The 14,843-nt window shown below is 40.1% G+C and overlaps 1 protein-coding gene across 3 annotated transcripts in view; it reads left to right on the top strand.

Moving 5' to 3' along the window:
- The window catches only part of PTPN3 (protein tyrosine phosphatase non-receptor type 3), a 694,116-nt gene extending 679,652 nt beyond the window's left edge, over window positions 1-14,464 (top strand). For all 3 annotated transcript variants that reach the window (XM_030204676.1, XM_030204692.1, XM_030204685.1), the window contains exons 25-27: window positions 408-553; window positions 10,171-10,306; window positions 12,771-14,464. In XM_030204676.1, the coding sequence (XP_030060536.1) occupies window positions 408-553; window positions 10,171-10,306; window positions 12,771-12,848 (360 nt within the window). In that variant the 3' untranslated portion in view covers window positions 12,849-14,464. The remainder of the gene's footprint in view (window positions 1-407; window positions 554-10,170; window positions 10,307-12,770) is intronic.
- The last annotated feature ends 379 nt before the right edge of the window (window positions 14,465-14,843 follow it).

Raw genomic sequence — 14,843 nt, 5'->3', positions numbered from 1 at the left:
GGAGAAAAACAAATTCAGTGGAGGAGTAGGAAGAAGAAATTAAAAGAGAGGGAGTCACAGTGGTCCTGGAAAAGAGAGTGTGTGTAGTATGGATGGGCTGGGCAGAGAAGAAGAGACTCTTGAGGAATAGGTGGGAGAGGAGAGTGTTATAGTACGGATTAGTCAGATTGGACCAGAATGGATCTATTTGCATGCACTGCCTCCATAGTATGCAGATAGATCTCACACACATTCATTGTGGAAATCCTGAAAACCAACTGGGCGAGGTTGAACAGTAAAGGGGTTTAAGGAACACTGGATCTGCAGCCATGTCCAGTCCTTGGGCATGTGCATCTACTTGTGCAGTCCCCTCAGCCCTCCGGTATTCTACAGCTTGGTAACTGACAGATACCATTGCTGCTTTACAGACAGGTCAAGAGCATGCTGTCACTCATCTCCAGTACGTAGCATGGCCGGACCATGGAGTTCCAGATGACTCTACGGATTTCCTGGACTTTGTCAACTGCGTCAGGCAAAAGAGAGTGGAAAACGAATCAGTTCTTGTTCACTGCAGGTATGTTCGGTTCTTTATGTCCATATTCATTTGTGTGGACTGTTAAGCTTGGGGTTATATGTTTTATTGATTCATTTTAGCATTTGTAAAATTGTCTAAATTGGAGTGTTGTAGAACATAAAATATACAGATGAGATTCTCTGCCCAAAAGAGCTTACAACCTAAGTGGAGACCTGAGGCAACAAGAAAGTGGCTTGCCCAAGGTCACAGAAGCACAATTTGAATTCAGGTCTCCTGATTGGCAGCCCATTAGTCTAACCACAGCCTATAGAGAGAACTGAATTATATGCCTATCTTTTTGGTGAGTGGCTTGTGTTGTGCATTGAGTAAGAAAGTAAAGATTTCCCAAATACTTTTTTTTTCCTTTTCTCTTTCAACTTGTTATTTTTGCTGATTTATGAATGTGTTGATGTTGTTTTGCTGAGATTTTCCTCTTACTAAATAAGCTCAGAGGGTCATGGATGGGCATGTGTTATGCTCTTGTTTTTGCCTCTTGAGACTCCTGTAAAATAAGAGGCATTTTCTGTAATTGTTTCCCTTCTCTACCCTAAAAGTCCCAGAATTTTCATCTTTAAGCACCAACTCCAATAAGATTGATTTTTATTTATTTATAATTTACTATACCGCATTTAACTGACAAAATGGTACACAATCTAAAAAGGAACTCAGATTGGAAAGGAACTACAAGTATTTAAAGAAACTCGTTCATAACGGACAGCGTACAGGAATCCAAACTACAGTGTAGGATCCAGTGGACAGCATCCCCAGAAATCCCCAAATCAATCCAAATATACCTGGGTAAAAAGTCAGGTTTTAATGGTCATCTTAAAACATTTGATGGCGAGTTCTCCCCAAATTGTCAGAGGCAGTAGTAAAGCTCAAGCACTGTAAAAAAGAATGCATAGTGACATATAGATTCATAATAGGCAGCACGCGGACTTTGCAGAACTGATGTATGATCATTGAGGGATCGTAGTATATGAAGGGATGCATAAGGTATGCTTAAACCATGTAAATAGGCAGGTGACCGCCATTGGTAAGCCTTAAATGTTAAGAGGAGAATCTTGAACGTCACCCTGAATTCAACAAGCAGCCAATGATGTTTTTTTAAGCAAAGGTGTAACATGGGCAAAACAACTAAAGTGGCAAAGAAGTCACATAGCATGGTTTTACAGCATTTGCAATTTCTTCAGAAGATATTGTGAAATTTCAGAATAAACAATTTACAATAATCAAGCCGTGTCATAAAAAGGGCAAGAAGAAGCATGGAAGGAGTCATGATCAAAGAGGTTACATAAATCTGTAATTGTTGTAAAGAATCCCATTTTATTATTTATTAGGTTTGATATACTGTTTCTCATTAATAACAAATAAAGTGGTTTACAAATAAGTATAACATTTAAATGTGGAAGTGAACGCCATAATATAGGAAAGCAGTCACTCACTCGAGACAAAGCAGGCAACAATCAGACATCCAAGGGCAATCAATCCATCCAGCTTAGAAAAGAAACAAAACACTCCAAAATTATGCACAACTTATAACAATTGTTCCTAGGACCCATAAGTAAAAAATCCCAAACCTCATCAAAGAGAACCATACTGAAACAGCCCTCAGTTTTCAAAAGCTAATTCCAAAAAGTATGTTTTTAGAGTTGCTCGAAAGGCAGAATAGGGCTTTTGAGAAGCAGCTGCTTTGGGAGCGAGTTCCAGAGCGTAGGAATAAAGAAGAAAAATGCTGAAGAACACGTGGACTCCTAACGTTCTTTATTTTTGTTACATTTGTACCCCGCACTTTCCCACTCATGGCAGGCTCAATGCGGCTTACATATTGTATACAGGTACTTATTTGTACCTGGGGCAATGGAGGGTTAAGTGACTTGCCCAGAGTCACAAGGAGCTGCCTGTGCCTGAAGTGGGAATTGAACTCACTTCCTCAGTTCCCCAGGACCAAAGTCCACCACCCTAACCACTAGGCCACTCCTCCACTCCAAGGAGGATGAGGCAGGCATTTATTTAGAAGGATGAGGCAGGCATTTATCTGTCAAAGACTGAAGAGTTTGAGCAGGTGTATAAGGGATAATCAGAGAAGCTAGATAAGATGGAGTGGAAGACTAGAAAACCTTGTGCGTTAAGGTAAAAATTTTAAATTTAATTTGAGATTCGATAGTGAGCCAGTGAAGTCATTGCAGTAAAGACGATATGCGATCATAGCGTTTAGTGTGGCAAATTATACGGGTGACAGTATTCTGAAGGGTTTGTAGTCGTTTTAGGTTAGCCTTAGTAATACTGGAATACACTAAATTACAATAGTCATAGTGGGAATTGAAATAGGTGTAGAAGAGGGAACATAGTGATGGGTTGTCAAGCATTTTAAAAATTGATTGCAAACGATGCAGGAAAAAGAAACCTATCTTCACAACCTGAGAGATTTGTGGAGTGAAGGACAGCTCAGAATCCTGAGTAATTCCAAGATATCTGAAGGAACTAACAGGGGTGACAAGTCTGCCAAAAAGGGATGGAATTGTAGTTAGGATAGGTGACAAACCAGTGATCTAGCAAGCAACAGTTTTTTCCGTGTTCAAAACCTTAGCCAGCAAGCAACCTGTAACAGGCAGTTCTGGAGAGGAGTTAAGTCTATGGATAGCAGATCAGTATAGTGAACTAAAAGAAAGTCATCAGCGTATGAATAAGAGCTAATAGCAAAAGTCTGAATAAGTAGTACTGAAGGACTTACAAACAGGTTGAAAAGAGTAGGTGACAGAATGGATTGGGAACTCCACACAGCAAAGCACATGGAGCAGAGGTAGATGTTGACTGAACTACTGTAAAAGAATGATTTCGCAGAAAAGAGGTGAACCCTTTTAGAATAATGTCCATGATACCCATAGAAGCCAAACGTTGAAGGAGATGTGTGTGATCAATAAGGTGAAATTCTGCCGAAAGATCTAAGGATACTACCAAAGCAATCGTACCCTGTTCCAGGTTGCTGTGTAGTTCATTCAGGAGTGCAGTGATAGCGGTTTCCGTGGTGTAACCTGCCCTAAAACCCGACTGACGAGGATGGTAGTGCATTCACTGATTCAGCAAAGGACTGAAGTTGCTGTAGTACTATTGTTTCAAGTATTTTTGACAGGAAAAGTAAGTTACAAACCAGTCGATAATTGTTAGGCTGCAATGGATCAGAGTTTGACTTTTTCAGGATAGGCTTAACCAGTACTTGTTTAAGTGAGATTGGGACCAAACCAGATGACAGACTTGTTAGAAATCATTGACTGTATAAAACAGAGTAACCCGAGTGAAGGCTGAACCAGCCAACTTGAAGGAAATGGGTCTAAAGAGCAGTATGCTACGTGCAATTGAGTTAATACCTTCTTTAAAGAATCAACAGATGGAATTTGGAAAGTAACCCAGGATCTAGGTTTACTTGCGGTAAAGCATTAGACAAGTGAGGATCTAGAGATGGAAAAGTTGCACACAGCTTGTCCACCTTCAAGGTAAAATGAGAGACCAGGCTTTCAGAAGTGAGTAGGCCAGTAGAACAATCCTTAGACGGAGGAGACACAAGATAATTAAATACCTTAAAGAGTTACTTAGTTGAATTTAAAGCGAGTTTAATTTGTCTGGAGAAATGCTGTTTTTTGACAGCTCAAATTTGGATGTTAAAGTAGTATTGTGTCTGTTTACAATGTATTAGAGAGTCATCTGATTTGAATTTCCACCAGAGAAGTTCTGACCTGCGTACCTGACGTTTACATAGGGGCAGACCTGGGTGATACCAAGGCTGATGGTTAGTAGCATCTTTTGGACATAAGTTAAAGGAGCTATTTGATCAAAAGCCTGTTGTAAGATAGAAATCCAAATGGGAACCTGCTCATCTATGAAAGATCAAGGTAATTCAGTGACGAGAGAGTGAAAGGTACAATACGGTTGAAGCATCTTGTCCAGTACCCAGTGGAAGAAAAAGTAATTGTGTGTGGAGGAAAAGTAGCTTGAAAAAATACACAGAAGTGGTCCGACCATGATACTGGATGGGTTTAAGTGAGGAAACTTGGAGAGGGGAGGCAGAATCTGTTATGATCAGATTATATCCAGCAATGTGTTGGCACCGTAACATACAGAGTTAAGCCAAGGTCTTACAGCAGAGAGGAAAAAGCTGTGGTACATGTGGAGGGTGGTTCATCTACATGAATACTGAAGTCTCCTAAGATAAGAGCTGAGACCTGAGGAGCAAAAGATAGTTGGTAATCAACAATAATTCCTAGATAACGGAAAGAGTCTACCTGTGTTGTTCCCAGGAGCTGCAAATTGAATGATGGGCAGGACAAGAATCCTATTAGCCAACAGACTACGTTTTTCTCTGGATTTAAAATGAGATGGTTCTCCAACAGCCATTGAGCAATCTTATCTAAACAGATTTGCAGTTGTCTGATGTCAGGATTTTCCACTTCAATTTGAAAAAGAAGGTCATCTGTGTAGGCACGGAAAGAGGTTGCAGATTCTTGAATCAATGTTGCCAGTGGGCTTAAGAACAGGTTAAATGAGAGGAGAAAGGATGGAGCTTTGCGGGACTGTACTCTTAGAAGTATAAGTGCTGAATTTTTGAACTGGAAGCTGGAGTAAAAGCAGTAAAAGTCCAATCTAAAAGATTGAAACCAACAGAAGACAGTGTCTGACAAACCTAAGCCAGAAGGACGAGAGAGAAGTGAATGGTCAAAAGCAGCTTACCAGATCTAGAAAGATGACAAGAGTTATCTGATTTTGATCCAGATACTCATGAACCTCACTAAGCACTGATGTTGTTACAGTTTCAGTACTGCAGTGTGACCTAAAACCAGATTGGAGCGGGTGAAGAGCTAAAATCTGTTATATAAATTGGCTTAGTAATCTTACAGAGGGGTACATAAATTAGACACTGGCCAATAGTGATCTGGTATAGTTGGATCCAGGAACAGGTTTTTTTTTTTTTAAGTGGTTTAAGAATAGCATATTTCCATTGATAAAAGTACAAGGTCTGATGCCAAGCTATGGTTAACCATAGAAAGATGTCTCCTAGTAGTCTTTTAATCATTTATTCTAAGATTTTTTTAATTGGTCTGCCATTTTTTTATAGCCAAAAATCATTGAGTAGCTAGCAGGAGCATCCTGAGCTGGAATCACACATTGTGTGGTGTGGCCTTAAGCACCCCCACATTGCCTATTGTACTGCAGCCACCGCAAGGGAAACAATGGATGGGGAGTGATTTTTCTGCCCCGTCTCTCTTGCGCAGCCCTTGGGATTCTGTTCTATTCTATCTGAGTCTTGTATACCAACCGTTCTTCCAAAAAAGGATTCACATCGGTTCACAAAGCAAGAAATTTCTACAGCAAGAAAGAATAACAAAATCAAGATAGTGTAGCTTACTAATATAAACTCATAAACTGGAATTCATATAAATAAGTCTTTAGCATCGTCCTAAAAGGTAAATATGACGACAGAATCTTCAAATTGGCAGGCAGTGCATTCTAATAAAGTGCCCTCTGAAATGGAAAGGAATTCTCAATGGAACAAATATACCCTCCTGTTTACTAAGCGCGCGGCAGTGCTGACACAGCCCATTCAGAGTGAATGGGCTGTGTCAGCGTTGGCGCACGGCAGCCGCTAGCACGGCTTAGTATACAGGGGGGATAATGTTTTATAGAACCCAGAGTGCTGTTCAACGTCTCTACAACAGGACAAAGGAGAAAGATATCATCCGTATATGATAAAACTGTAATACCTGCCTCAGAAAATAAATTCCTCCAAAAACTCAAAACATTAAACAAAGATGGGAAAAGTGGGAAGCCCTGAGGCACACCACAACCAGGATTCCAACTGGATGATCTCCCATTATATCCCTATTCTTCAAAAACTTTTCAAACCAAATTTAACACTTTCCCTGGCCTGACACTCCTATTTCAGATAGTTTAAGCAGAAGTATAGAATGATTAATAGCGTCAAAGGCAGCGGATACAGCAAACTGTAATAACACTGCCTGTTGCCCCTGACTCAAGAAGCAGTGTCTCTGTGCTATATCATGATCTAAACCCTTGCTGTGACTTATGCAAAATACCAAATGTTTTTAGCTTTTGTGTATTAATCCTTTTCCTCTCCCAAGGCAACCCCAGCAAAGCATCACTGCAGATGGAACCATATTGGCTAGAAGCCTCACGACACCTGTTTTACTTATGGAAATCATGCTTCTGGAATTTTAGAGATTCATTTGGGAAAACAAAATGATTAAAAATGGATGACCGGAGTGTGACACCTCCCCCTTCCTTCCCCCAAGGATCAGTTATACCTTATCCATCAACAGCTCTTGCTGTTCGCACAGTCTGATGATTTGAGTTGGGAGCCCTGGAGATTCGAGGTCTTAGTTCATCACTACATGTCTTTTTAGCAGGTTGTGTTTTTCTTGTGCTATTCGTAGTTGTTTCTTTCCTTGCCCACTAGATATTATAGAATCTTGTAGTGTACTCCCAGGCGTCCTTACTGCTGCCTCCAGAAGTGACTTCAAAGAGTGTGTATGTGTGTTAATAGTGATAGATATTGATGTACAGTATTTGTAAAAATGTATGGACTACGATTACTGTAATACGAAAACAATTGACTGTATACTTGCTTTACTTTTTGCTAAAGCACATAGAATGGAGATGCATAACCCCGAGTTATTACCTGAATTTCTGCCAACAGGACTGTTTGTTGGAATAACCAAGATTAACCTGGCTCTGAAACCAAATGTATGCAGGTATAGGTGACCTCATTGTTAAAAATGAGGGCAAAAAACATTGACTGAGGCAAGCTTATAATGAGTATTGGATAGTTTATAGTTTATTAAAACTTGCTATATGCCCAAGCTAACTTGCAGATTTGGGCGGTTTACAAACTAAAACGTGTATCAACCGAGTAAGAAAGGAACCACAATTTTGGATAGGAAAGCAAATCAACACTTACAACTATTCAGTCATACATAGATCAGGAAAGAAAAAGGGAAACCAGGACAGAACAGGGAGGGGAAAGAAAGGAGCAGATGAGGAACCACAAAAGGAAAGGAAAACATTGTGCTTGACACAAGCCTTCTATCCACTATGCAGTCAGATTGAATGACTGTTTGAAAATGTTTTTAATACTCTCTTAAAATTTTTAAAAGGTAGTTCATGACCGTATGGTGAAAGGAAGATAGTTCCAGTGATGGGAGTAATTTATTTTTATTTATTTATTTGTTGCATTTGTATCCCACATTTTCCCACCTCTTTGCAGGCTCAATGTGGCTTACAATACATCATGAATAGTGGAGATAGGGCAATATAGACATTTGGTTTTACAGAAAGATTTTGGGTTAATGTCACGCTTCACACGAAACACTGGATAGTGAGCCCTTGGGCTACTGCCGAGGACGGCAGCGGCAGGAGGAACACCCACCGGAACAGAAGCCACAGCAGAGAACAGGAACATAGTCCACAAACCCAGCAGAACCGGGGCCAGGCAAATAAAGTCAAGGTCCAGCTCCAGGCACAGGTTCCAAGGCAGGCAGCAAGCGAAGTCAGAGTCCAGGTCCAGGCAAAGGTTCAAAGGCAGGCGGCAAGCAAAGTCAAAGTCCAGGTCCAGGCAAAGGTTCAAAGGCAGGCGGCAAGCAGAGTCAAAGTCCAGGTCCAGGCACTAGGTTCAAAGGCAGAAACTGAAAGTAGCAAAAGCACAGCAACAAACAACCACAGAAGACACACCTCTGAGGACCTCTGTTGCAAGGCAAACTAGAAACACTTCCAGGTGGTTAATAAAGGCCAACAGCCAGGGAGTTCACCAGGTACGGAAACAGCTTAATTACAAAAAGTCTCGAGACCAACTGGCAGGCTAGAAAATCCGGACCGGCATGACTTCTGGAACCGGGAAAACCATCAACAGACAGTCCATTGCGACCACCAGGTCTGACCACCAAGGGGGGGGAGATGAATGAGAGCACGATACCGGGGCAGAGTCATAATAGTTACATGCTAATGATAAAGCATAGTAGCGATATAACAAGATAAACATCATAAAACAGTTCTAGATGCATGTGGGGAATTTCACATGTCTTGATCTTTGTTATATGTCTTGTTGAAGAGATGGGTCTTCAATAGTTTGAGCAAAAGAGGGGGTTTTGAGGGAGGAATAGGGTTAATATGAAGTTAGAGTTGGGTAGCAATGGCTGAGAAATGAAGGTAGGGGGTTCTGTAGAATGGAGCTATTTGATTCAAGGGGTTGGTGGAATGGACAGTACTTGAGAGGTTTTTGTTGGGCATTTTAGGTGGGGCAGTGGGGAAGGAGCAGGTTGTGTGTTCTGAGGAAGGAGGAATTTTCCCACCCTTTCCTGTTTGTTCAGGTATGGGGGGGGGTGACTTTGCTTGGGGAATCATAAGAATAACCATACTGGGTCAGACCAATGGTCCATGTAGCCCAATATCCTGTTTCCAGCTATGGCCAATCTAGGTCACAATACCTGGAAGAAACCCAAATAGTAGCAACATTCCATGCTACCAATCCCAGGGCAAGCAGCAGCTTTCCCATGGCAGACTATGGACTTTTCCACAAAAAATTTGTCCAATCCTTTTTTAAACCCAGATACGCTAACCACTATTACCAAATCCTCTGGCAACGAGTTCCATTCATTGAGTGGCTAGTCCTAAGTTGATGGGGGGGTTGGTTTAGGAAGTGAACAACTAGGGATAGTGGTGGGTCAGTCGCAGCTTAGTTTGGGGGCAGAAGGACCAGAGGAAAAAGGGGTTGTTAGAGTCAGATACAGCTGGAGTAAAAGGAAAAAAAGGAGGAGTAAAGGTTGATAAGATGAAGTATGACCCTATGTCACTGCGAGTTCCGCAGATGAAGGTGATGTAAATTAAAATTATGAGGAAATGTATTTTCAGACAGAGTCTAGTTAGTGACCAACTAGCTGTATTTGGGTAGAAAAAAGGCTGCACTTGGGAAAGGTATGTTGTCGGAGTCTTTTTGAAGGTAAGTGTTTGAAGTCATTTTAACATTTATTTATTTATTTATTTATTTAGTAGGATTTATTTACCGCCTTTTTGAATGAATTCACTCAAAGCGGTATACAGCAAGAATAAATCAAATATAAGCAATATACAATTACAGCAGTAAACATATTCAGTTAACAATACAAAGTATGGCATAGTATACTGCTTACAATGTCCAAGTAATCAGGCTGTGGCCACATTTTAATCTTGGTTGTTTTGAGTTATTTACAGAGTGAGTGGAATTCAGGGGTGTGAATGGCAAAGAATTAGTGCGAAAGTCAATGATGCTGTTCAGTAAATATTTTGAATATACTGCTAACCTGAATTGAATATCCATGTTTAATATTGATGGTGTAAGGATACTGGTAAGTTGGTGTTTTCATCTGTTTGCTTTCTGTATTCTTCTTGTAGCGTAAAATGCTCACCTTCTAACTAGACGCACACTGTTATGAAGTGTGATCTCATCTTCAACAACTTTTCCTTTTGCCTTTAGGTTCTGAGAATAGTGTGCTTAGGAATATATTATAATGCCTGCTGGTGGCATGCTATTTGCTTTCATCGATTTCTTTCATAATATATATTGTGTTTTACAGTGCTGGAATAGGTCGCACCGGTGTGCTAGTCACTATGGAAACAGCTATGTGCTTAATTGAAAGAAACCAGCCTGTGTATCCACTGGATATTGTGCGGAAAATGAGAGAGCAGCGTGCCATGATGGTGCAAACAGCAGTAAGTAGTAAGGCTGGGGCTGGGCGTGGAAAGAGCAGTGAAGCAGTCTGTGTCTGTTCATAGACAGCCGTCACAACCATGTAATGGTTTTATGCATGATTTTTCTTTCTGGAAATGTAATTTAAATTGGTTGAGCATGGAGATTGAACTATTGTTAGTTTTCTCGTACAGCTCTATAGCATTTGTGCACTTTAAATCTCGTAAGCGATCATGGTATTCTTTTAAAATTAAAGGCATCTCTTTCGCATTTCAAAGCTCTCTGAACTTGTGTGTATGTGTGAATATATTGAGACAGGTTTGATTGTGCCTCATGGAGACTAGGGAGTCGATATTCAGCTGGCGGTGGCGAGTATTTGGGGGTGGTTTTTTTAGCTGCTGCCAGCATTATTCACGAATATTCAGTGCTGAGCCATGTCCTGGCACTGGCATTGAATATATGGGTTTCTGTGACCAGATATCTCTTATCAGGTTAAGTGCGATATTCAGCATTTAACTGCCTAAGCAACACTGCATAACAATAGGATTGACTTTTATGAGGTCCGATTTGCTAACCTTAGGCACTTGCTATGGGCACTTAACCACATAAGTGCCAAATCTGCCCCCCCCCCCCCCCCCCCGGTCCGCCCATAAAACAACTGGCTTTCAGTTTAGTAGCCAGTCGTGAAATTCAGAGGCACTAACCAATTAAGGCAACTGCAGAGAGGATGTGGGTTAGGGAGGAGCTGTTTCTGGCTGGCTAAATCACTTTGAATATGAACCCCTAGATTTTGTGTGTTTAAGTTTTTTATATTAGACTTTTTATATTAAACTGCTTTGATACACATTAAGGCTGTATAGCAAATTAAATTAAATGTATAGACATCCAAACTGCATGCCTGAACCTCAGTAGAATTCTCTACTCCCTTCTTAGCAAACGTTCATCCTTCCTTGCAGTCCTGTGTCCCAGTTTCAGTTCCTGCCTTTCCTTTCATGTAACCTCTCCAGCCAATTCTTCAACTTTGCTCCCTGCTGCTCCCACCCCTACTCTGCTCACCTTTCATTCTTCCCACCTCCCTGGCCAAATTTATAGCTACAATGTCCAGCATGGTCCTATAGTGGGGGTGGATTCTTTAACATCTCACATATATATATATATATATATATATATATATATATATATATATATATATACATATATATGTGTGAGATGTTAAAGAATCTATGTTCTATTGAGGTTCAGGCATGCAGTTTGGATGTCTATACATTTAATTTAATTATATATATATATATATATATATATATATATTATAGCTGAGCTGTTAAAGAATCCACCCCCATCATATATATATATATAGGCACTTAGAAGGTATCTGATAGGCATATATTCTGTAAGTATCCTTTATAGAATACCAACATAATCGGGTATATACACATGCATGCACTTAGTTGCAAGCACTGCGTTGTGTTCACCTAATTGCTGATAATACACATGTACCTTATAGTATTCTGTAAGCCAGTGTTTCCCAAGTCCAGCCCTGGAGTACCCCCTTGCCAGTCAGGTTTTAAGGATATCCAGAATGAATATGCATGAAAAAGATTTGCATATAATGGAGGCAGTGTATGCAAATCAAGTTCATATATATTCATTGTGGATATCCTGAAAACCTGACTGGCAAGGTGGTACTCCAGGGCTGGACTTGGGAAACACTGCTCTAAGCGACAGGTGTAAATGTGCACGCCCACCTGTGAAATACTCGCTGCTGCAGGTATGCACAGGTTTATAGAGTAGTGCATAGGTGAATACTCGACAAATGTTTGATATATTCTAGTGCATCCATTCCCAACCCAGTCCTCGGGACACACCTAGTCCAATCGGGTTTTCAGGATATCCACAATGAATATTCCTGAGTTAAGTAGTCATTTTGAATGTACGTTGAAACTATTCTCTTTGAAGATATCGTTATCGTGATGGGATTATTCAGAATATAAAGAGAGATTACTTTTTCAACAAATGTTTCAAAAAAAGTTTTGGAGTAATGAGGAAAATAGGTGTGACTATCAAGAGATACAACTAAATGTTGGGCTCTATCCACTTTCTAATGGTCCTTTTATTAAAAAAAAAAAACTTTAGAGATTGTGGTGGCCCTTGTTAAACAACATTTAAGACCACAGTTAGTGCTTACAATTATTGTGATACATATGTGGTTGAGTTTCTCTAAGCATTAAACATTTTTTGAATACCAATAAAATAAGAAAGATAAAGAAAACTGCTCTTTCAGTTGATAAATGTGCTAACAAATTCAGGAAGTGGGCCATTAGTCTCCCGAGCAGTGCTGTCAAAGGAAAAGGCAAATGGCTAGATGCAGTGAGGTCAGGTTGGGGTTTTTTTTCCATATTTGATGTTTTTAGTAGTCAGTTTAATGACCTTAAAATGAGGATTAAATTACAGAGATTGATCACTAACAGCAGCTTTGTCTTTTTACAGAGCCAATACAAGTTTGTTTGTGAAGCTATTGTTCGGGTTTACAAAGAAGGCTTGGTTCAACCCCTGGATTGCAGTTAGTGCAGCTGCGGGGCGATTCATTACTTCCTCCTCTATTTCTACACATTCCAGTGGACTGATGCAGCAACCCCACTTCCTTTACAAACGAGACTGAAAACACTGGTTCCAGATCGATGGGCTTGCGCATTATCGCTGTAAAGAACCTGCCGAGTTCCTTAAGAGCACCATGGGGAAAGATGGATGAGCACCTCTGAACTGTGGCACTTTAAATTTTCTGTGGAAGATCACTAAATCATGTATATACAAATGTGTATAGTTATATGTGTATGTGTGTACAGTGTATATATGCATATGTCTGTGTGTGTAATTGTGTGTACACTGTATATGCACACGCCCGCCCCACAAAAAAAAGATTATTGCCACACTAATACATATCTTTCAGCTTTATATTGCCTTAAATCCCCTTTTGTCCAAAAAAACACTGCAGGTGCAGTGTTTAACACTTTGAAATACAGAGGAATAGTTGGTCTTTAAAACAATGAACATTATTCATATCAGTACCTTTTATGGAATGTTCGTCAAAATAGTCAACAAGAGTAGAATGCCAAAGGTTAAGCCATAGAGAGACTTGTAAGAGCTGGAGAAACCTACCCTCCACCAGTACTATAAAGCTGGAGATAATTAAGTTAGCTGCCCTAACAGACATTTGTTAAGCTGAATATAAAGGCAAGCTTAGCTGTTCCTTACCACCGAGAGAAGTACTGGTGGCAGCAAAAATCAGAATTGCTTCTGGTGTTATTTACCTCTTCTGCTCTCTTCCTGGTCTCTTTGATTGTTCAGACATGACTCAGGGTTTAAAAATCATTCATATTAATTATCGTCTTCCTCTACCTTAAACTTGATGCAAAACAGCATTCTTTTTATTTTTCCCCCACCCTTGTTTTTCCCCATTGGTTATATGTTAATATATTTTAAATACAGTGGGTTCGAGGTGGAATTGATCTCCTCGATCCATGATGCTACAGTGAATCACTTGCCCTGCTGCTTCACCTTTCTGTATGCAGAAAGACCTGTTGCAGTGTTTTAACAACCAAAAAATAAAAAAAAACAACAACACATGTATTGCATAAGCTAACGTAAACAGACTTTATCTGAGCGGTTTTAATTCGTATACCGTAAAACAGCAGAGATTGTGCACTAGGGAGATAAAATATACCCTTTAAAGCACAGTGGTCTCAATTTCATTTCAAAACTGAGGATATCTAAAAAATGGTAAGATAACTTTATTATATTAATTTATTCAAAATTTGTCTTTCCTTTTTGCTTATATGCTAGGTGATTCTGTATTTGTAACTAGTGTGAATTTCTTCAAGACAAAATCGTATGATATAGAGCAAAGGTATTATTTAAAAACTGGCTGAGGCAAAGCAAGCTCTCTAAAGGTATATACGTTGGATGCTGGCCAAATATTTATGTTTATAAGAGAAGATGCGTCTAAGCATAAGCTGCAGGATGGCTTTCGAATAAGGATGCTGTAGATTGACTGAATGTAGTCTGTAGAATTATACTTTGGGTCAGGAATGGTTGGGGTTTATTTTATTTTCCTTCATCTGTTTTTCCAGGCACAAGGGCTTTATTTTAAGGAGAACCAGGGGGTGGGGAATCAAAGCATTGGCGCAGGCTTTCTGGGGTGGGGCTTTGGGGTCTTAGAGGGGGGGGGCACTAGCTATTCCACTCCAGAGCAACTTCTGCAGAAGAATGAGCTAATCCTTTTATGCTTCCTCAGACCTGGTGTTCAGGTTCCCGTGCTTTGCTTTTGCAACAGTTCTCTGCATTGGCATGGAATAGCTAATAGCCTCCATTTTAATATGCTGTGTATCAGTGTCTAACGCAAAGTTTTGCTTCTGTGCAAAACTGCTTCCGCACCAGGCACCCAGAAAATAGAGTGTAGACATCACGCTAACTGGATACTTCCATCTGTGCTAGCTTTCTGTATTGGCCCACTGGTCTTCTGTACATCACACATCTAGTGAGAAATACTGATTTGGGCTGCTG

The sequence above is a fragment of the Microcaecilia unicolor genome, chromosome 1 (assembly GCF_901765095.1).
Source record: "Microcaecilia unicolor chromosome 1, aMicUni1.1, whole genome shotgun sequence".
NCBI lineage: Eukaryota > Metazoa > Chordata > Amphibia > Gymnophiona > Siphonopidae > Microcaecilia > Microcaecilia unicolor.
The sequence above is the reverse complement of the archived record's forward strand: the minus strand, read 5'-3'. Positions and strand labels throughout refer to the sequence as shown.